We start from the raw sequence: 24,312 nt of genomic DNA, 5'->3' as shown, positions 1-24,312 counted from the left end.
AGTATTTTTTGAATCAAAGAATGAAGAATTTCTTGTTTTTATATCATCTGGAAAAGATATTCCATCATGTTCTAAATTAATTGAACCATATTTAAGATCACAACAAGCGCCAATTCCCATTAGTTCAGGCATAAATCATTTCCCACATGTTGAAACAAATTCATATTCAATTTTAGGCTCATATATTCTTGATGTTATTTCTAATGAAACTAACTTTGAAACTATTTATTCTTTAACAAGAGCCCTTTCAGAAATCATTCTAACTATTATTAACATCAATGATATTCTTAATCTATATTCTGAAACAAAATCTCCATTATTATTGATGCTTAAATCTAAACTCAATAGGAACTGTTTTTATTTGTTTTTATCAATAACAGTCTCAGGAATTCCAGAAAAATCCGAAATCACAAATTCAATATACAATAAACTTCTCAATTTTCTATCGTCCGAATCTTCTATTGAAGACAAAATCTTTGGATATGTGTCATTAATGCGTTTGACCAATTATATTCAAGACTTTGAATCATTTGTTTCCAATTCGATTGCTTTTATGATTCTTGACTTTGATTCACGAAATGCAAATATACATAATTCCTTAGAGAATTTATATTTATCCATTATTAAGCGCTCCAAAAAAGACAAAACGTTAAATCAATTAGGGAAACAATTATATTTATCAGTTGAACAACTTTCATATCAAACACATTTCAAATCTTTTGTACTTCCCGACATTATAACATTTTATACTGATTTTCCATCGATTACAAATGAGTTAATTGAGCTATCACAAGATGCATCTGATTGCTCATTAGTTAACAAATGTATTAAATCATTTTGTAAGAACAACAAATTAAAATCCGAAAATTTAATTAAGTCAATCATTGAATATTCGGTTCAACATGATGATAATTATAACTTTAAAACATTTGTTTCGATATTTCAGCCATTTTATAACTTACAGCCACAAATGATAACAAAAGCATTTGAATTATTTAATGATATTAAATCGAATTCTATAAAAGTTTGGCTACGATTAGAAACACTTTCAACAATACCAAAATCGAAATGGCCGAATTATGATATATATAATGATTTAAAGTATGGAATTCGACATTGTAATTATGACTTAAAACTTTTATCATTTCAAGTATTACTTAAAACAGATTTTTTAGCTTCTGAAAAGTTATTAAAATTAATAACAAAATATTTCATTAAAATGATTTATTGTGATTCATCGAAACATATACAAATTATATTCAATTTATTTAATGATTTTATTAATATATTTAAATCCTTTTCGAATAAAGAAGTTGTTCATAATGTATTAAACTCATTTTTAAATGAATTTGTTTATTTAATGGCACCTGATTCAGTAACAACACAACGAAAATTTGGATTTGATTTAACTTTAATAATTTGGAAACATTTCCCAAATATTTATAATGAAACATTACTTCATTCAATATATTCATTGTTATTTGATCCATCGACGAAATTTAGTAAAAATGTATACAATATAATATATAATGAAATATATAAAAAAGATAACAAAAAAGCGGAAATTTTACGTAATTTTGGATTTAAAGAACAAAATGATAATAAAATTAACGTTAAAAATAATGAGGAAACATTAAATAAATATATTAATGAATTAAAAGAAAATAATTCCGAAACTATTCATACTCTTGAGCGCTTTTTAAAGGATAAAACAATTGTTTTCACTGAAACATTTCTAAATGAAATTGTTGACAAATTTTTCGATGTTTTTATTAATACGAAAGATGTCGGAATTTCATATCATGGACAATTTGTCTTTGAATCATTATTTAAGTTAATAAACAATATCGAAATTTCTCAAACAAAACTTAATAATTATACAACGCAATTATTAACAATTTTAAGTAATTTCGATATGGAAAATATGCGAAGAAGTGCTTCATTACCATTTGTAGCTTTATCATTAATTAGAATATATAATAACAAAAACAATGATAAAGTTAACTTAAATCAAAATCAAATTAAAATATTAAACGCTTTAATTAACTTATTAAAAAATACTTCGAATGAAATCGAAGCTACAAACACATTAAATGTTATTCGATTTGTTCTCAAAGATAAAATTACTTCTTCTTATGAAGAAACATTTTTACCAAAAATATTCCAAATAATATTCGAAACATCCGAAAAATTCCATTGTTGGGACTTCATAAGTGCATTAAACTTATGTTTTGCGACTTTATTACAAAAGCTTTGGAAGCGAAGTGAAAAGACAATAAATTTAATGATATTTTTCCAAAAGTTTCCAAACTCTAAAGAAATATTAATTAATGCATTAAAGTCTATTAATAATCATACTATATACTTTGCGATAACTGTTTTATCATTATTTAATTCGACTAAAAAAGAAACTGAAATATTAAACTTGTTAATAAAACATATTGATAATAAGTCGTCAAGAATTAGAAGACTTATTTCTAAGTCAATTATAAATGTTATACCTGAAAGTGATTATAATTTACTTTATGAGCAAATATTTTATATATTAAATGATTCGAAATATTTCGAACATAAAAATATTTATAATTATTCGAATAATTATTTTGAATTTGATCAAATTATTACTTCAAATTCATTAAATACTTTTATTAACATATTAAAAATATTAATAATCGAAAAACAAATAAAAATTAATGAGTTTCCACAAATTAAAATCCATTTAGTTCCGCCTTTTATATATTCTGATCTCATTTTGATATATAATAAGTTAAATATGAAAATACCTAAAATTAATATAAAACAAAATTCGTTATTTTATTATGATGAATCAATTTTATTATATAATCAAAATGAAATTATTTGTAATGTTTCTGATTCATTATTAATATCAATTTTAAATAAATCAAGTGAAATTAAGTCATTAAATGAAACTTTTATAAATATAATTAAAAATAGAATTGCCCAAAAAAATGTCCCTTATATGTTATTATTTAAATGTATCGATTCGAAAATGAAAATTTTGAAAATTTGCGGTCCCGATTGATTGCTATTCTTTAAAAATAATCTTACCCTAAAGTTTTAAGAAAATAATCAAAATTGAATGTAAAGGAATCCTTCGTCCATCCTTTAGTACTTTTGCAAATATATCCAGACTTATAAATAAAATATGGCTTTTGCAAAACAAAAATAAAAAAAAATATTATATAATTTTTAACAGTGAAACAAAATTAAATTTATATGAAATATAAATTATCCCAATTCGAGGAAATAAAAACCAAAATTATATAAGCGACCGTTAAGGTATTGTTCACATCAAACATTTTGATGTTCTAACACAAATTATCATAAACATCAAAAAATCATTGCTAGTTCTCTATTCTTACATTTATATTCTGTCTTTTGGCTCATATTCATATTACCCAACGAACTCAAACATGCTATCTAAGTATGCAAGTAATTTCGTAGGGAAAAGACTGCATTCCTTTCTTACTGTCAACGTTAGTATACAACATTCGAAATCATCACAATCCACTAGATCAAAAGAAGCCGAAGAATCATCATCAACTTGGTTCAATACAATAGTTCTATTTAAAGTTGCAGCTGTTGATATACAGCAATTAAAAGGTAACAAAAATCCATTAATTGCCTTCATCAAAGCACAACTATGAGCTCTATATTTTTTCTCGATGAAAGTATCGAATACTTTTTTGTTATTAATTGGACATGATTTAAATCTCTTGAATAGATGTCTTGATTGTAATTTTTGGAAGAACAAATAATAAAGTAATTTCTCGATACATGGTTCAGGCTTTGACAATTGATTATTAACTTCATTCGGTGCAACGCTAATCAATTGTGAAACTCTTGAGACAACATCCATTTTTGGGTGTTGAATTGGCACGTCAAAATCAAACGGTGACATATAAGGAGGGGTTCGAACTGGAATTGAATTGAAAACATCAAATTTACGGCACTCTTTGGCCGTCGGACGTTTTTTTGGATCTATGTTAAGCATAGCCGATATCAGCGGGCGGACGTCAGCGGGGAGCGCGTCGAATTTGATGTTGGTTGGAGGCTCATTCTCTTTGTATGGAAATCGTTTCGAGAAAATTGAGAAGAAAAGAACCCCGCAACTCCATATATCGGCTTTAAAGCCATCATAAAAGCGTTGGGTAAGAACCTCAGGGGCAACGTATTGATAAGAGCCGCATTTCCCTGTTACTTTATCATCAAAAGTGACATATGCAAGGCCAAGGTCTGAAAGTCTAACGCCCATTTTATCTGTGAGGAGTACATTTTCTAGTTTTATGTCTCGGTGACAAATATGATTCTCATGTAGATATTCGATAGCTGCAAGGATTTGATCTGCTATTGAAATTATGACTTGCTTTGATAGCCCAGATGTCCTAAGGAGCTGGAGAAGGTCACCTTTTTCATAAAGATCTGATATTTGGAATGTTTGTGATTTTCCTTCAATAACTTCGTGAATGGCTAAAATGTTTGGATGGCAAAGTAGAGGAGAAAGAGTTTTCTCGTTGAAATCTATTCTATTGCCATCTACTAAAGAGGCAGCGACTTTTTTGGATGTGATTTTTGCAACCAGTGGATGTTCACCGGCTGATTTAAAGCAGAGCCGGATGGATGAAAATGAGCCGGATCCAATCTTCTGACCCACGAGATAACGATGAACCTTGAAGAAGCTCATTTTATGTAATTTCCTGTAAAGCTGCAATAAATTGAAATTTGAATTATATTTGAAAATTGTTATGGTTTTGATCGTCGACGATAGAATTATCACAAAAAATAATAAGAAAGATAATATGAGTTAATGATCATTTTTTTAGTACAAAGAAATCATTTAATTATGTATTAAAAAGGAATTTTTCAAAATTTGATTGTATTTATTATAAAGAGTTGTTTATTTTTACTTTAGAAATTTCATAAAATTTTTTTGTTTTTGTTAGGTTGATAATAAAATGAAATATTATTGGAATTGCGCATGTTGAAAGTCAAATGAATTTGGTTTTCATAGAATTTTTGATTACTTTAAGATTTTTTCTATTCATATATAAAAAGTTTTACAACAAATATATCTCTTCAGTTTAAGATATCTTAATAATATGTTAATGTTTTAGGAATTTATTAATATTAATATAAGTAAAAAGTTTTTGTTTAATGGATTTTCTTTTTTTTTTTATAAGTTTAAATGATAAGAATTAGGTTTTGATAAAATATATCAAAAAGAATTTATTTATATTAATTTTTATTATATCTATTAACGATCCGTAATATTGAGTTAGTTATTTTTATCAGCTATTTCAATTCCTCCATGTTCAATTAGTATTTTTACTATTTCGTTGTGTCCTGTTTCAGAAGCAATCATAAGTGCTGTTTCAAAAATTATCAACAATTTTCATGCATTATTGTGAAATATTATATTATTAAAACAAATTTTAAATATAATAAATTAATATCTAATATATTAATATCAATTCCTTTTTGTTCAACAAGCAATTTAACGATATTAACATGCCCATTATAAGATGCGCAAATTAATGCAGTCCAAAATTGCTTAAACAATTTCCAAATATTATTTTTTAATTCCAAAGTATTTAAATAAAAATTAAACAGAATACGTAAACATAATCAACGGCATTAATATCGATTCCTTTTTGTTGGATTAATAATTTAACTATTTCTGTATAACCTTCTTCAGATGCAATCATAAGTGCAGTCCAAAAATATTTAAACAATTTCCAAATATTATTTCAAAATTCCAAATAATTAAAATAAATTACATATGAAATAAAGTAAATATCTTTAGAATTGATATCAATTTCTGTTTGTTCAAGAAGTAATCTAACTATTTCGATTTTACAATTTGAAGAAGCACAAATTAGTGCTGTTTGAATTAATTTATATTAATTCCGAATTTTTTTATAATATTTTAAATTACCAAATAAAAAATCAAACAAAACAAATAAAAATCTATAGCATTGATATCAATTCCTTTTTGTTCAAGAAGTAATTTAACTGTTTCTATATTACCATCATATGAAGCATAAATTAATGCATTCCAATAACTTTGGAAAATATTCCAAATATTATTTTGTAATTTCAAATTATTTAAATAAAATTTAAATAAACAAAAACAACATCTCTATCATTAATATTAATTCCTTCATTTTCCAGAAGTAACTTAACTATTTCAGTATGATTTTTTTCAGATGCTTTCATAAGTGCTGTTTGAATTAACATGAATTAATTCCAAATGATATTATAATATTTCAAATTATTAAATTAAACATTAAATTAAAGTAATAAATGTTTTTCGCATTAATATCAATTCCTTCTTGTGCAAGAAGTAATTTAACTATCTCTGTAAAGCCATTATATGATGCATAAATTAGTGAGCTCCAATTTATTTAAAAAATATTCCAAATATTATTTTGTAATTTCAAATTATTTCTATAAAATTTAAATAAAACAAGTTAACATCTCTAATGTTAATATCAATTTTATTTTCAAGAAGTAACTTAACTATTATCGTATGATTTCTTTCAGATGCTTTTATAAGTGCAGTTTGAAGTAGTTTAAATTATTTCCAAATGTTATTATTATATTTCAAATTATTACATGAAAAATCAATTAAATCATGTAAACATCTATAGCATTGATGTCAATTGTTTTTTGTTTAAGTAGTATTTCAACTATTTCTGTTTTACCGCTTGAAGATGCAAACATAAGTGCTGTATAAAATAATTTGAATAATTTCCATAAATTTGTTTGAAATAGCAAAGTATTTTCTGAAAATTTTTGTGACAGAAATAAATTTCTTTAGAATTAACTTCAATTTTTTCTTGTAAAAGAAGCATTTGAACTATGTCTTTATGACCATTATCAGATGCAAACATAAGTGCTGTTCTAAATATTTTATATAATTTCCAAATATTATATTTTAATGTCAAATTATTTAAATAAAGTTTAAATAAGATAACTAATTATCTTTCGCATTAATATCAATTCCTTCTTGTTCAAGAAGTAATTTAACAGTTTCTGTATGACCATTTTCTGCTGCCAAAATCAAACTTGTTTTAAATAATTTTAATAATCTCCAAAAATTATTTTGAAATATCAAATTATTAAATGAAAAATCAAATCAATCAAATATATGTCTTTAACATTGATATCTATTCCGTTTTGTTCAAGAAGTAATTTTACTATTTCTGTGTATCCCTTTTCAGATGCTAAAATAAGAGCTGTGTTAAACAATTTGAGTAATTTCCAAACATTATTTTAAAACAAAAAATTATTGAAATTAATTTTATAATAATTAAATAAACATTTCTTGCATTGAAATCAATACCTTTTTTGTCAAGAAGTAATTTAACTATTTCTATATATCCCTTTTCTGAAGCCAAAATGAGTGCTGTATCAAATAATTTAAATAATTCCCAAATATTATTTTGAAACATTAAATAAAAGAATCTAATTTTGATAAATATCAATATATATTTTTGATATTAACATCATTTCCTTTATGTTGGAGAAGTAATTTAACGATTTCTGTATTTCCATTTTGAATTGCATGAAAACAAATTGTATTAAATATTACAAATAATTTCCATATTTTATTTCAAAACATTAAAATATTGTATTAAACAATGGGAAAAATTAACAAATATTTTTGATATTAATATCAATTCTTTCTTGTTCAAGAAGGATTTTAACTATTTCGATGTGACCTTTTTTAGATGCCTTAATAAGTGCTGTTTGAAATAGTTCAAATAGTCTTCAAATATAATTTTGAAATATTAAATGGTTAAAACAAATATTAAACTAAATTAAAAAATATCTTTTGCATTGACATCAATTCCTTCATGTTTAAGAAGTATTTTAACTATTTCTATGTTTCCTTTAGAAGATACCCAAATAAGTGCTGTTTGAAACAACATAAATGAATTCCAAACATTATTTTGGAACTTCAAATTATAGAAACTTATATTAAATAATATAAATATATATCTTTTGAATTGACATCAATATCTTTTTGTTCAAGAAGCAATTTAACTATTTCTGAATTGCTTGTATAAGATGCACAAATAAGTGCTGTACTAAATAATTTGAATGATTTCCAATTATTACAATGAAACTTTAAGTTATGAAAATCAATTTTAATATAAATAAACAAACGTTTTTAGCATTAATATCGATTCCTTCTTGTTTAAGAAGTAATTTAATTATTTCCATATGGACACAATCAGCTGCACAATTAAAAGGAGTATTAAATAATTTGTATAATTTCCAAATATTATTTTGAAATAGAAAATTAATATAACAAATATAAAACACAACAAATAAAAATCTTTAGGATTATTATCAATTTCTTCTTGTTCAAAAAATAAATTAAATATATCATTTTGATGATATTGAGATGCAATTATAAGTGCTGTATTAAATAATTAAAACAATTTCCAAATAATGTTTTGAATCACCAGATTATTAAAACAAATATCAAATAAAACAAATAAATATCTTTAGCATTGATATCAATTCCATTTTGATTTAAAATGTATTGGATCAGTTCAATATTTCCCGATTTTACCGAAAAAATCAAAATATTTTTTGGAATTTGATATTCTTCAAGAAAATATTTAACAAGAAATATATTACCTATTTTAGCTGCGATATTAATAATGGAATCGTTGATTTCCATTCCTTCTTTTTGCAAAAAGGAAAAAATTTCATAATTATGATGCAAAATGCATTCAATACCTAATTCTTCTAAATTCTCAATATCAACAAATTTATTTTCATAAATATATTTCAAGATATCATTCCGATGAAATTCAATTGCTGTTTCATATGGTCTTTCAAACAATGTATGACTTTGTTCACATAAATGAATGATTTCTTCATTTCCACCTGCAACAGCATATTTTCCTGTATTAATTAAATTTGTCCCATTCATAAGCAAATATTTAAAACATTTAACTGATCCAAAAAATGCTGCATAATCAATTAATGTAACACCTCTTTTGTTAATAAATGAATATCTTTCATAAAGTGATGGTTTAATTGTTTGATTAAAATCAAATTTTGTTTGTGATGATATTTCTTGAAGTTTTTCGATTTCATCATTTCGAATTATTTTCGCAATTTCATTCGGATTAACTCCTTCTTTAATTAATTTTTTATATAGTTTCCAATTATCTTGTGAAAGTTCTTCGCGACTTTCTTTGAAATCTTTACGTAATAAAATTTTGTTGTTTGCTTCTTTAAAATTTTTATATAAAATGTAATGAAAAAAATATTTTTCGTTTTGACTTTCAAGCACTTTGGGCTTTAATACATTACGTTCAATCATAACTTCAAGGAGATAATGTGATTCTTGTGATAATTTCCCGAGAAGAAAATGTGTAAATACAGAAAATATTTTGGATTTTATTTTATGTTTTTCTTCGAATATTTCAATTTCTTTCATAAAATTAAAATATTTATTAAAATTATTATTCTGTAAGATAAATGATGAATATATTATTTGGCTAATAAGTAAGTTAAAAGAATATGCATAATTTTCATTAAACATATTAATTATTGAAAGAAATGATTGATTAGTGTTCTCTTCACTTAAATCAAGTATTATTTTCTGTAAAAATTGTAATTTTTCGAATCTATTGCCTTGATTTGATAAGTTTTCGCATTTTTCCATTGGCCTTACAAAAAAGTGACAGACAAATTCCGGTTTAACAAAGCATTACACACTTGTAAAATGTCAACTAAAGAAAATGAAAACGATAAAACGTTTTTATTTCAAGATTTACAAGAGCTAGATGATATAATCTCAAATTTAAAAGAAGATAACATTGAATCAATAGTTGAATCATCCTTTAATTTTTATGATCAAAATTTTCCATATTCATTTAATAACATTATTTCACAATTAGTTTATTCATATTTTGTTTCTCAGATGAAAGATGTTAATATTTATCTTAATTACATAAAAGAAATTGATAAAAAAGAAGAAAATTCAAAGAATTTTCAAGGAATAATTGAATGTTTTTGTAGGTTTCTTCTTAATCTTGAAACTCATGAATCATATTATATACTTGAACATATGGTTGAACAAGAATTAATTAATCCAAAAGTAATAAAAAACAAAGAAACAGAATACTTTTCACATCACAAGTCGCAAACAGAAATTAATAACTTAAAAGAAAAAACGATATTTAGTGGATATTTCTTTTCAAACATTCATGAACTTCAACGAAATGATTGGGAGCTTCATAAGCGATATCTTCATGAAGGGATAAATCCTCTTTCAATTTCTATTATTTTACGACATGATGATATTGATAAACTTCAACAAGAAGTTAAAAATGATTTTAATCAAACAATTAGTCCATCATTATATGAACGATGTTCTTTTATTAACAAACTTAATGTTTCACTTGTTGATTATTGTGCTTTTTTTGGATCGATTAAATGTTTTAAATATTTAATAACTAAAGGCGCAACATTAAATAATACTGGGAAATTTGCAGTTGCAGGAGGAAACATAGAAATCATTAAAATATGTGAGGAAAATAATTCATCTTTTGTTGGTGCATATGAAGCAGCAATTGAGTTTCATCGAAATGAATTATTTCATTATTTTTATGAAAGGAAAATAATTGAAAATGTTGATAAAACAAAACTTGGAATAAAATGTATAGAATGTGGTAACTTTAAAATTTTATCATTTTTATTAAACGATGATATGAATGTCGATGAAAATGTTATGTTAGAATCAGCAATAATTGGAAATTTATATGTGACAAAACAATTTTTGGCTGATAATGAAATTCCAAATAGAATTTTGGTTAATTCTGTGATCTCTGGAAATTTTGAACTTGTACAATGTTTCCTTGATATAACTGATATTGATGTAAATTTCAAAGATTTTTATTTGTTTTGTTTCCTGTTTGATTAAATGATTTTTTGTTTAGTTTTAACATTTGGAATTTAATTAAATTTTTCCAAACTGCACTTATGTATGCATGTTCTAAAAATTATCAGGAAATTGTTAAATTACTTCTTGAACAAAAAGGAATTGATATTAATATGAAAGAAGTTTTTTCCAACTTGTTTGAAGGAGGTGTTTTATTAATAAATTTGGAATTTATACAAATTATTTAGAAATGCTTTAATTTTGGCATCAGAAAGAGGAAATACAGAAATTGTTAAAATACTTCTCGAACAAGAAGGAATTGATATTACATTAAAAGGCATTTTTTTGGTTAATTTTTTGTTTGTTTTAATGTTTTCGAGTTTGTTTTTAAATAATGAAATTTAATTAAATTACTTAAAACAGCTTATTTAACTGCATGTGAAAATGGTAGCCTTGAAATTGTAAAATTACTTTATGAAAGAGGTGGATTCGATATTACTGAGACTGATTTTAACTTAAATCAATTAAAATTTCTTTTTGTAAATTTTACGTTTCATAGTATTATTAGGAATTTATTCTTTTAGCTTTATAATGCACTTATGTTCGCTTGTTTAAGTGGTGATATTGAAACAGTAAAATTCATTATTAAAAATGGCGGAATTGATATTAATGCAATGAATTTTTATTTGTTTAATTTTATGTTTATTTATGTGTTTTTTGGTTTAGGTAAAATTTTTGGAGTTAAATTAAAAGTTATCAAACAGCATTAATGATTGCATGTAGAAATTGTACTGTTGATATAGTAAAATTGCTTCTTCAGCAAGAAGACATAAATATTAATATAAAAAATGTTTTTAATGTTTGTATAAAATTTATTAAATTGTTTTTTAGTTTCTAGATAATTTTTGATGTATTTTCGTTTCTCTTCAAACGGCTCTTACAATAGCTTCACAATATGAAGCAAAAGAAATCGTTGAATTACTTCGTGAACATGCGAGGTTGAATAGAACATGCATTTTTTACTAAATAAAAATATTTTAAATTATTTAAATTCTATATCCATTAATATTATGTAATTCACTTAAATTTCTTTTTCTCCCTTTAATTTAAAAAATATTATAATATTTTAGTTACTATATGTAAAATTTATAATTATAAATTAATAATTAATAAAATGAATAACTTTTATCACAACAATTTGAATAATAACTCAAGTAATTTATTGTCAAAAGCAAATTTCATAACCAATCGTTTTTTTAGAATTTTTATTTTTAAGTAGTTTAACTTATTGATGTACATTTTTGAACTACAAAAAATAATATCGAAAATTGAAACTATTGATTTTAAATCGGCACAAAAATTAAACGATATAAAATGCTATCTGATTTAACTGTTGTTGACTCAGTCAAATAATAAAGTTTTCAAACACCGCTATGGCAAATGCTATAACTTTGAAATTTAAGACTATATTTACTTAAAAAATATTTATTATTTTATATTTTTACTTTTATGAAAGATCAATGGGATTATTTAATTGAAATAGATGATGAATCATATAAATGTCTTCTTCCATCATCTTTACAAGATGAATGGTCTGAAAATTTTGATAACATTAATTTATTATTTGATGATAACTCAATAATTCCAAGAAATAACGCACTATTATTTCCTCAAACTAAGCTGAGCTATTTCTTAATTAAATGTCATAAGAATCGAAGTGAAATTTGTTCAACAAATGAAAGTTTAAAGATTTCTATAGGTGATTATGTGATAATTGCTGCTACGAAAGGAATTGATATTGGAATAGTAATAAGTTATATTGAAAATCCAACAAATAAAGATTTAAAAACAGCAAAGAAAATAAAAAGAAAAGCATGGCAATGTGAGATTGATCAAGTTGAATTAAAAACAGAGCATGAAGAAAAAGCAGTCGAAATATGTCAAATTAAAGTGAGAGAAATGAACCTTCCAATGAAAATAACAGGGGCAGAATATCAATTTGATGGGAGAAAGCTCACGTTTTATTATACTGCTGCTAGATATGTGGACTTTAGAGAGTTGGTACGTGTTCTTTTTCAAGTATTTAATACAAGAATATGGATGGTTTGGCATGATGGAAAAGCTCCAGTGAAAGATGTGTTTACAAGAAATATCGAAAGTAATGATTTTTGAAAATCATCATAATAAATAGTTAGTTGAAATTATTTAACCAAATTTTAAATAAAATGATCCTTGCTTCAGCAGAGTAATTCTTGCCTTATTTATGCCAACACTTATTATTGTCGGTTAGGGCAAGAATTGTTTGATTAATACAAAATTTTTATTCAATTTTAGGAATCTGTGTTTTACCACATCACATAATTTTCATGGAACAAAAACCAGGGTATGATCAATATCAAACTGCAATGGAACTTATGAAAAAGGAAGATTATCCTAATGCCATTATATTTTTCCAAAAATCATATGAACAAGGGTATGCAGATGCTCTTTTCCAAATAGGAGCATGTACATTTAATGGAAAAGGTGTTGAAAAAGATATTAAAAAAGGTCTTAGCATAATCCGTGAGGCAAGTAAAGCAGGTTCTATTGAAGCCAATTTATACTTAGCATCTCTTTATTTCCAAGGTATAAATGATTTACCAAAAGATATTAATGAAGCATTTAACTATTGGCAAAAAGCAGCTGATCTTGGAAGTCCTCAAGCTCATTTTCAACTTGGTGTTTGCTATAATCGTGGCTATGGCTGTGAAGTCAATGGACATAAAGCATTTGATCATTTTATGATTGCTTCTAAGGATGGAAATGCTCCTGCTATGGTTCAAATTGGTAATTTCTATCTTGCAGGGGAACAATGGGGCGTTGTTAAGAAGGACACTACTAAATCATTTGAATGGTTTGAGAAAGCTGCTAAAGCAGGACACATTGGTGCTTTGTTTAATCTTGGTAACTTTTATGAATCTGGTGATGGTTGTCCTCAAGATGATGCTAAAGCATTTGAATGTTTTTGGGAAGCAGGTCAAAAAGGTCAAATACAAGCTCTGATGAAAGCAGGTGAGTTTCTAATGCAAGGGAAAGGTACATCTATTGATTATAAGCGTGCATTCGAATGTTTCCAAACTTGTGCTGAAAAAGGTGTTATCAATGCACGTTTTCATTTGGGACGTATGTATAGTGATGGATTAGGTTGTGAACAAAATTACCTTAAAGCGAGAATGAATTATTCCATTGCAGCAGAAAGTGGATGTGTTCCTGCAATGACAAATTTAGGTATTTTATTACATAAGGGATTAGGAGGTTCTGTTGATGATAACAAAGCAGTAATGTATTTTCGTGAAGCAGCAAATAGAGGAAGTGCAAGTGCAATATATAATTTAGGTTGTCTTTATATGAAAGGAGAAGGAGTTCCACAAAATGATGCTTGCTTTCAAATATTTGGGTGAAGGAGCTAGAAGAGGTGATGTTGGCGCATATAGTAATTTGGGTATAATGTATTTAAGTGGAAGAGGAACAAATCCAAATCCTCAAATGGCATTACATTGTTTTAAAATGGCAGAAAAAGCAGGCGATCCATTGACATATCGAAATTTAGGACTAATGTATTTGTCTGGTGTAGCTGGTGAAAAGGATGAAAAGAAAGGATTTCGATATATAAGAAAGGCAATAAATGGTGGAGATAATGATGCAAAGGATTCCGTTTTAGAATATTTTAAGATAATTAATCCAAATTCTGAAATGGAAGAAAAAGTTAAAGAATTTTTTGAAAATGGTGCAATAGATGATGAAGAAAATGATAATACAGAAGAAGAAGATCAGCAACCACTCGATCAAAATTTATGTGAAATATATTAATATATCTTCATTTCATGAAAAAATTTATATTTAAAGAAATATTTCATTTCAAGTAAAAAGTCATTTAATTCTTAAATAAGAAAGAGAACAAGTAGACATTTTTTTTTTTAAAATTATTTTTATTTACAGTTTTTTATGATATTTAATTAGATAAATAAAATCCTTATATCCAAACATTTATCTAATTCTTTATAAAAATCATTTGCTTACAACATCATTCTCATTATCAGACTTTAGGCCATAAAATGCGAACACGAAAACCATTATTTCATCTACTATATCTGAACAGAAATATTTTACTGCTGATCTATCTGAATAATTTCCACTTGAGTCCATTGTTTCCGATACCCAGAACGATAGCCACGATAGAACGACAACCGATAGAAAAAGTGACTTAAAGAATTTTGATGTTTTTTGTTTTGGCATAATTAAGAAATTTATCCATTTAAATGCGGTGAGCCAAAAGATAATGATGTCCATGAATGATTTAGCTAATTTAGAGCCATCTGTTTTTGATTCTTGATAAGAAAGATTTGTTGCAATATAACAAATAGAAATTAACAAAAAAAATATTAATCGAAAAATTGGATTTTTGATAATGACAGGTGAATAATAACTAAGAATAAAGAACCAGACCATCCTAATAATGGAAATGGAGACCGAATGTGAGATATTTATGAATGTCTTAAAACCATTTGATGGAATATATCCGGCCATTTTTTCGGTTAATGAAAGGCGACTACCACCTGAAATCACAAGGAAAATAACACAGTATTGAAGAAAATGTGGCTGAATGCCGAAAGCAAAAATAACAACAAAATAAAATAATTGAATTAGAAACATAGCAACTGTGAAAAATATAAAACAAAAAGTAGTGTAGTAATCAAACCGTTCGCTTCCAAAAGTAACAGCAAAGGAAGCAGTGTTACAAAGAGTAAGATCACCTGATAATCGACATGAAACTGAAAATGTATCAGATTTGATTGGAACCGAGTCAAAAATCGAAAAAGATGTGGTGTTGGTGATGGGAAAAGGTTTTGGTGAGTCAAGAAAGAGAACATAATTTGAACGATAAAAGAACGTTGAATTGCATGAGAAATATAACTTTGATGTTATAAAACTCGTTTGTTCTGTAACAATTAGTTGTATTTTAACACTTGATTTTTCGTTTATTTCATTATTTGCATATGCATCAATATTGAAAATTCTTAAACTTCTTGCTGATTCTGGCCTATTTGTTTCATAGCTTGAAAGTGTGTACGCATTTAAATCACAATACCATGAAATTGAGAATAGAATTATGAGTAATAGTGCAAATAATATAAATGAAATATATACATCTGAGAAAGACTTATCAGCAATATTTAAATAAGAAAATTTTCCTTCAAATTTAATCTGTAATGTTTCAAAACAGCTGGGTTGAGAATTTTCATTAATTTCTTCCTCCATTTTGCGAGGAGACGTTTAGAGAATAATTGAGTATTCAATAATTTGAATGATTTATTTTATTTTCATCTGTTCCAATGATTCGTCCTGAACTACGAAAAATGTACGATTACACTCTACAAGTACATGAAAACATTATAGATGTTTGTTTCCCTATTGTTGAAGGTGTTTCACCTGATAAGATTTCAATCGAAAATGACAATTCAAATTCTGAAATTATTTGCAAACTTGAAAATCACATACCTTTTTTCGCTGGTCAACTCGCTAAACCTGCAGAATCAATACAAACATTTATTAGAGATGGGAACTATGTTATTCAACTTAAGGGAATTTCCATAAATGAGCCAAAAATTGTCATCAATGGCCCAACCAAAGCTAATATCATTGATCCTCGTTCTGCTTTCTTAGCCTCAATGTTATATTACGATAATGACTCACTTTCAAATCGTTATTTAGACATTGCTCTTTCCTTCAATTACACAAAAGCCATTTGTTGGAAGTGCCGCAAGCTTATCTACGACGAGAGCTCACAAGAAGAAGGTTATCAATTACTTAAAAAGATATTTGATATATATCATGATGAAGACACATCATTGCTTATTGGACTTTATCTTCTTCAAACTGATGTCCAAAGCTCCATCAAGTACTTTGAAATCTCATATTCACAAGGGAACAATGAAGCCGGAATTGCCATAGCCGAAATTTATAGTCCATATTCAACTGTTGTATATGAACACAAAGATCCCCAAAAGTCTTTGAAGATTCTTGAGAAAGTTCACGAAGAAATGCGCGAGAATCCCTTCGTTTGCTATGACCTCGCTCAATTCTATGAAAAAGGAGAGTACGTTAAAAAAGACATTGAAAAAGCTGAAGAGATGCGCGAATTTGCCATTTCACTGGTGCCTGAGCTAGGGAAGAACGATACGTTGTGTGCAAAGAAGGAGGAAGGTAATTCGAGATTATGTAAGACATTGGCAATCGTGGCTGGTAGTGTTTTGGTAATTGGAATTGGAATAGCTGTATACAGAAGGTTTAGAAGGAAATGAATAAAGAATTGAATAAGTAATTTTTTTTGATGTAAATTATTATTTAAGAAATAATCACAGCAGCAATTCATCAACGCTTATTACACACAGTTTCAAAAATTAGAGCTGTGTTAATGATTTGAAAAAAGTTATCAAAGTGCTTATTTACAATTTTTTCATTGTTTCCTTCATCATTGTACAGAGCAAACAAACAAAACACTTGCACAACCATTTAAGATAAAGATTTTTTCTCTGGACTTAATAAAATCACGAATAAAAAAAAATAATGAAATCATAATTAGACATAAATAAAATGTTTATGGAAGTTCTTTACAATATTGGTACACTTCATTTGTTTTTTCTACGAAATCTTCCCATTTCATGTATTCATTTGTACCACCGAATATCTTCAACACCTCACCATTGAAAGACCAACGCACATACCTTTGTTCACCACTTTTCCATATTTCCATTAATAAGTGAGAAGCATAAGGGGGAATAGTCTCAGTAGCTTGATATCCTAAATATGTCAAAAAAGTGCCAACGGTTGAGTCGTGAGATGACAAAAGTGAAAATTTGAATTGGTTTCCACCGTTTACGGCTTCCTTTGCGACTCTGAGGAGCTCACGCATGGCATAAGACACGAAAACAGTTGTGTTCTTCTTGAATGCAATGTACATAAGGTCAGCTGTGATCCTTTGACATAGTTCAAGGTCTTCTGTCTTGACAAAGGATGGAAGTTGTTGTCCATTACACTCAAGAGTAACAACCCAATTAGCAACAAGATTAAGATTAGAGGAGCTATATGTAACACCAAATTCATCAGCAATGTGTTTGATTTTGTTCCACATGGTATTGGTATAATTAAGATAATCGGGATCTGCATCAAGTTTGGTATAAATGTCTTTGATATCTTGGCAAAAGTCACTGCTGGGACGTAGAAGTTCTAAATATTCACTTCCACGGTTTATTGTGATTTTTTCAAATGGTTTTAATGGTGGAAATGCTCCTCCTAAGAAAGACTCGGCACTTCTAAGAGTTCTGTCGAAATCGGTAGAACGAGCAAAGACATAATTGTTATTATTTGCATCATTTGAATCAAATAATTTTGTGGTTTCAAAGAAATATTTGTGATACATTTCACCAAGTTGATGATGTTGTTCCATTCCTTGAAGTAAAAGATCACCAGCTCTGCAATTTGGTAAAAATTCAACTAATCTTGGATCAAATATTTGCTTATATCTTCTATATTCAGAATCCTTTGATCCAATTAACCTTGGCGCGTATGCGTCTTCACCATCACAAACCCAGTGTCCTCTTTGTGCTAATGGAAGATAAGCATTTTGTGGTGCTCTTGCGCCATGACGAATTACAACTGTTGCGTAAACTAACTTCATGTCTGGTATTGGAGCCGGCGTCAATAAAGGTGCTACGCACTGATATTTTAATGAATTTATTGCAGCAAGAAAAAGAACTAGCATTGAAAGATGTATTCGACACAAAAGTGACATTTCAAATATCTGTCAAAAAGTCAAAATCATGAATACAAAAATGTTTTTTTGCGTATCTTCTGAAGAAATGAAAGAAATTCATTAAATATAACAAATATGATTACTCATGCTAAAATCATTTTTAAATTTTAAGCAAATTAAAGATGATATTTTAAATATTTTCATTACATCTGATAAAAAATTTTTTTTTAAGTAATTTTTTGGAAACCTGTTCGACCACTAAAGGAAAAGATAAAGTAATATGTGTGATAATGAAATTCTAAAATTAGATACCGAATATACATACATCATAATTTTGAATTATTATTGATCGTTCAGACCACCCCATATTTTACCCTTCTCAAAAGGGCAAATCGCATTGGATGGACACAGCTTATCGAACTATTTGTGATCCACCAGCATTTACCACAGCAACCAAATGCATATTACCTTTTTCTCAAAACGAATGTATTGCAGCTGCTAGTGGTAGTAAACTTCAAATATATACTTTTGATGAAGAAGGATTTCATTTAATCTGGGAAAAGAACTTTTGGGCCAATATTTTTTCCGTTGTTCGACACAGGATGGGCGATTATGATATTTTAATTTTAGGATGTGATTATTCAAAAGTAGTTGCACTTCAAGCAGTTGGCGATATAGATCTTCAAGAAACGGAATTTCATCGTTTTGATGTTTGTGATACATCCACTTGTCTTCGTTATCCACCCAAAATGATCATTGATCCAAATGATTCTTGCATAGCTTTACTTTTAGGTGGTGATCAATTATTATTTCTTACTTTATTTGATCCAAATGATTTTTCCAAAAGCGAACGACCTATTTTAGAGACAGGTCAACATTCAGGTTGGAATATAATCACAGGAGCAATTCATCATAACTTATTACATGACTATGATCCACCTTTTTTCCGAACCATTGACATACGTTTTTTAGAAGGTTATAATCGACCCACATTAGCAATAGTTCATGAGCCAATTCCTACATTTTCCGTTCGATTACCCATTCAAAAGTCGACGATCACAGTCTCCTTAATTTCCCCATTACTTATACGTCGTCGTGGTGAACAATCAGATCTTAAGAAATCATCATGGAACTCTCGACCAATACCACATAACTTCATATGTATTATTCCAGTCTTTGTACCTCATGGCGGGTTTATAGTATTAACCAAGAATGCCATTCTTTATATGACGCATACGTCAGGGTTTGCATATGGTTTAAACTCATTAGCAGTCATTGATGATGAATGTCCATATGAAATCTCTGATCATTGTGAGACGCCACATGAAATATATTCATCGGCATATTGTGTCTTAGATTCTAATCATATTTTAATCACAGTCGATCAACATGTCCCCGCCATATTAACATTACATGATAATGGTATTGATATTACAGGGATGTCATTATATGTTCATGAAGATTTTGAATTCCATCCGAGTTTATTTTTACATTATAAGGACAACTTAATATTTGCAGCTTCTACAATTCAAGACACATATATGTTATCGTTAAATTATCAAACAGAAGATATATCGAATAGTTATTTTAATGAATTCCAATTAACAGAATCACAAAAGACATTATTCCAAATGTTATATAAAGAATTACCAGAACCAGTTTCACGACATATTATTACAAAAATGGATATAACAATTGTTGGAGTTATATATCAAATTGGTACAGTTACATGTTCTACTCCATTTATTAACTTTGATGATACATCGATTACACAAGGAATTAATAATGAAGCTATTTCGATGGCATTAGGTTGTGGGTTTAAGAAAAGTAGTTGTTTACAATATTTAAGGACATCATTAACTCCAAATATTTTAGCTTCATTTAATATGACTGATGTAATTTCCATTTTTACATCGAATTATTTTGATTATGTTTTATTATCACAACAAACATCTACAGCAGTGCGCCAACTAAATATGAATAATTTCAACGAATTAGATGAAGAAACATTAAAAATATTTGTTACAAATGAGCCGACAATTATTGCAGGCGATTTTATGGATTCTTTTGTACAAATTACTTCTACTTCAATTCGATTAATTAGAGATAATATTTTATTATATCAATTCGATCCACCTATAGGTCGAGAAATTAAAACAGCGAAAATATCGAAAGATTATATCATTATAATATTATCAGATCATACAGTATTAATATGTAGTGAAATTCTTAATGATGAATTATATTTTGTACCTTTAAACTTACCAGTAAATGCTACAACTGGTAAACAACCACAAATTTATCGATTAGCTATATATGATGATTATATATTTATGTTACAAAACAATCATACATTACATATATATTCGATATCAGAACAAAAAGTTATTGCGTTTTATGAACAATTTAAATATTTTAGTGATTTAATATATCCGCAATGTCAAATTAATAATTCCGGATTTCAATTAATTACTGTTGTAGATATGAACATAATTGAAATCGATAAAAAGCCATTTTTAATAATGTTAATGCGTGAAGGTAATCTTATTATATATCAAATACATTACTTTGGTAATTATAACTTTGGTTTCCGTAAGATTAAAACACGAAGATTTACATCGTCAGGTAAAACATGTAAATTTGGATCGATAATATCATTTACAAATATTAATGGTTATTCAGGTGCATATATTTGTTGTGAACATCCAATGTATATTCTCTCTGAATGTGGTTATCCACGAATTATTCCATCACCTATTGGAATATATTGTACTCAATATCATCAATCATTAATGTTAATTGATAACAATGATATTAAATTAATTAATTTCGATAACTTAACACAAAAAGAAACGCATATAATTGATGGATGTATAGTTCAACGTATTAAAGTTGGCCAAACAATTCGATCAATGACATTTGCACCTTCATGGCGTGCGATTATCTTCTTTTCATCATATCCGATATTATTTACACATGAAAATGAACCGGACATTGATCCAGAAGCTTCATTAACACCACATTATCAAAAGCCACCAACTCCACCACGAGAATTTGATAGTATTGATGGATTACCATTAAAATATGAAGAGCATTATGACTTAAATATTATTACTTCCGAAGGTATTATCAAAGCATTAAGTTTAGATAATCATGAATATGGTAATTGTGTCTCATTCATACGTACATCTGAAAATTATCAAGTCCCGAATTCGACATTATCGGAATATTTAGCTATAGGCACAGGTTATATGTGTCATGAAGAACGACTAATGAGAGGCCGATTAGCTATTTATAAAGGTTCCATTATTCAAAGCGATGAAAATAATGGTAATGAATATCAATTACAAGAATTATTTAGTAAGGTTTTCTTGGCGCCAGTTAATGTTATCACTGAATTAGATGGTTATATTGCAGCGTTTATTGGAGGACAACTTCAAATGTTAATGTTTGTGAATGAAAAACAATATAAAGTAGTGTCACAATTAAATGGACATTTTATCCCTTCGCAAATGTTATCATTGAAAAATTTGTTGTTTTATATCGATATATATAAAGGATGTCAATTAATTCGATGGAGGAATTATGGACACAAATTAATTACTATGGCAAAAGATTTCTTAACTTTCTCTCCAATAGCTGGAGCTTTACTTACAAAAAAAGGTGTTTTAGCAACTTGTTTATTCGATAATTTCGGTAATGTCCAAATCTCTGATATCGATGAATACGCAATACCAATTGATGCTTTCGTGAGGAAATCAATTTTCTATTTGGGTTGTCGACCTTTAAATTCCGGATTCTTCCCAATAAAAAGCGCAATCAGTAATGAAATCGATGGACACTTCGGTTGGTTCGTTTCTGACCATGGGAAATTCGGTATATTATCGCCAATTAATAACGAGTTGGACCGAAGAAGACTTTGTTTGGTCCAATCTTTGTTCGAAAAAACTCTGACAGGGTTCTCCCACTTGGAGTACAGATGTGGGAAGTTCCCTTTGCTGGAAAACCAAGAGCTGATGATCGAGCAGCCGAGGCTTGTCGTCGATATGGATTTGATGATGGACTTCTTGGAGGCACAGCCTGACTTGCAAAAGCAATGTATGAAATCAATTGGTAGAAGTTCAATCGATTTGATCGCTTCAATTAATGAAATTTATGGAGTTTCAAAAATTTTCGAATAAATAAAAAATAAATATATGACACTTTTGCTATAAATCAATGAAAAAATGCTGAAGTTTTGTTGTTCGTTTTCCCATAATAAAATTATTTGGAGAAAATTAAAAATATGTTTAAAAGTTGTTGAATGGGACATTGAGCCAAAGTGAATTATCTGTCCTAAAAAGTACTGTCTATAAATATTTATTCATACAATTTATTAAGACCATCTGAGAGCTTCCATAACAAGTGATTATGCTTCATCATGATTTCCTCATCTGCCAAACATTGCTCTGGCCTCGTTAAATAACATCCGACTAACTCTGCTACCCCACCAGGAATACAAAGCGCATGCAATCCAACATATAGACCGCTTTTGCAAACATCATTTTGCTTAGAGTCAACAACCGCAAGCGAATACCCGAAATACTTTTTCCACAATGGATTCGACGGATCATTTTTTGTTGCTCTGTTTAAAGCGGATTCATACACAGCCTCAATAACATTTTTCTCATTTTCACATTTACACATTTTTATTGCTTCATCGAATGTCCGAATTTTAGGGTTCTTTCGAAGTGTTATTCTTTCTTCTTCTGTTAATACATGTGAAGAAGTCGTCTCAAGAATTGTTTTCATCTCATGAATGGAATCATCAGACAAAAGACATTCGTTTAAATGATCAATAACTCCTTCGATAATGTGCGAGAAATTATACAAAAAATCATTTTCCCGAAGTACAGTTAATATCGAAGAATTTTCAGTAAATGGAAGAAAAAGTCCGCGAGATGTAAATGTCGGTGTTGAAAATATGTGATAATTGGATAAAAAGGAGCTTGAGGTGGAATGAAGTAGACGTGCAAAGGGAATATTATATGTGTTTGTGGAAAAATAAAGCTTATGACCACTGGAAAGATTGCGAATTTTTTGATTAGTAATTTCACCCCATTGCCAAATCATAAGATGAAATTTGGTCATTATGGATTGACAACCTCCTTTTTCTTCTTCAATGCCCCATGAATAAGGCGAACAATTATAACCTATGCATTGAACATTATGTGGATCCTGTTTTGTGAGTAAAATAATATTTTCAGTAAGTTCTGTGATATTGGAAAATTCTGTTGAAGTAAATGAAGTTGGACTTGGAAGATACCTATTTGGACTGAGTTCAGTTATCATAACATGATTAAGAAGTGAATATGGTGAAAGAACTGCTATAACTGATAAATGTGAATTTTGATAATTTAAGTCAAAAATAGATTCCTTTTGAAGAACATCAACAAGATAAGCAATGTCGAGTGAATGTTGTGGTCGCTGCCTTAAAGGAAGTTGGTAATCCTTTGGGTATTTTTCTCCATCAGGAAGAAGTGGAATTAAAGGGCATGATATAGGAAAAGCCTCGATTTCTTCCATTTTACTCGAACGATTACCATACCGA

General features: G+C 27.8%; 6 protein-coding genes across 6 annotated transcripts; 3 read left to right on the top strand and 3 right to left on the bottom strand.

Annotated features, from left to right (window-relative positions):
- Positions 1-3,415: 3,415 nt before the first annotated feature.
- On the bottom strand, positions 3,416-4,705 carry GO595_007071 (CAMK family protein kinase; the record flags this gene model as incomplete). The annotated part of the gene is made up of 1 exon (XM_067920495.1): positions 3,416-4,705. The coding sequence occupies one exon, from the start codon at positions 4,703-4,705 to the stop codon at positions 3,416-3,418; it is 1,290 nt and encodes a 429-aa protein (XP_067772590.1).
- Positions 4,706-13,296: 8,591 nt separating this feature from the next.
- GO595_007070 (sel1 repeat family protein) lies at positions 13,297-14,370 on the top strand (the record flags this gene model as incomplete). The annotated part of the gene is made up of 1 exon (XM_067920493.1): positions 13,297-14,370. The coding sequence occupies one exon, from the start codon at positions 13,297-13,299 to the stop codon at positions 14,368-14,370; it is 1,074 nt and encodes a 357-aa protein (XP_067772589.1).
- Positions 14,371-16,326: 1,956 nt separating this feature from the next.
- On the top strand, positions 16,327-17,271 carry GO595_007069 (uncharacterized protein; the record flags this gene model as incomplete). The annotated part of the gene is made up of 1 exon (XM_067920492.1): positions 16,327-17,271. One exon carries the CDS (start codon positions 16,327-16,329, stop codon positions 17,269-17,271), a length of 945 nt encoding a protein of 314 aa, XP_067772588.1.
- A 296-nt stretch (positions 17,272-17,567) lies between these two features.
- GO595_007068 (histidine acid phosphatase) lies at positions 17,568-18,647 on the bottom strand (the record flags this gene model as incomplete). The annotated part of the gene is made up of 1 exon (XM_067920491.1): positions 17,568-18,647. The coding sequence occupies one exon, from the start codon at positions 18,645-18,647 to the stop codon at positions 17,568-17,570; it is 1,080 nt and encodes a 359-aa protein (XP_067772587.1).
- Positions 18,648-19,123: 476 nt separating this feature from the next.
- GO595_007067 (cleavage and polyadenylation specificity factor subunit 1) lies at positions 19,124-22,903 on the top strand (the record flags this gene model as incomplete). The annotated part of the gene is made up of 2 exons (XM_067920490.1): positions 19,124-20,534; positions 21,204-22,903. The coding sequence occupies 2 exons, from the start codon at positions 19,124-19,126 to the stop codon at positions 22,901-22,903; spliced, it is 3,111 nt and encodes a 1,036-aa protein (XP_067772586.1).
- Positions 22,904-23,081: 178 nt separating this feature from the next.
- GO595_007066 (uncharacterized protein) lies at positions 23,082-24,287 on the bottom strand (the record flags this gene model as incomplete). Its single annotated transcript, XM_067920489.1, has 1 exon — positions 23,082-24,287. One exon carries the CDS (start codon positions 24,285-24,287, stop codon positions 23,082-23,084), a length of 1,206 nt encoding a protein of 401 aa, XP_067772585.1.
- Between the last annotated feature and the right edge of the window lie 25 nt (positions 24,288-24,312).

This window comes from Histomonas meleagridis (genome assembly GCF_020186115.1).
Source record: "Histomonas meleagridis strain 2922-C6/04-10x chromosome Unknown contig_51, whole genome shotgun sequence".
Taxonomy (NCBI): Eukaryota; Parabasalia; order Tritrichomonadida; family Dientamoebidae; genus Histomonas; species Histomonas meleagridis.
The sequence above is the reverse complement of the archived record's forward strand: the minus strand, read 5'-3'. Positions and strand labels throughout refer to the sequence as shown.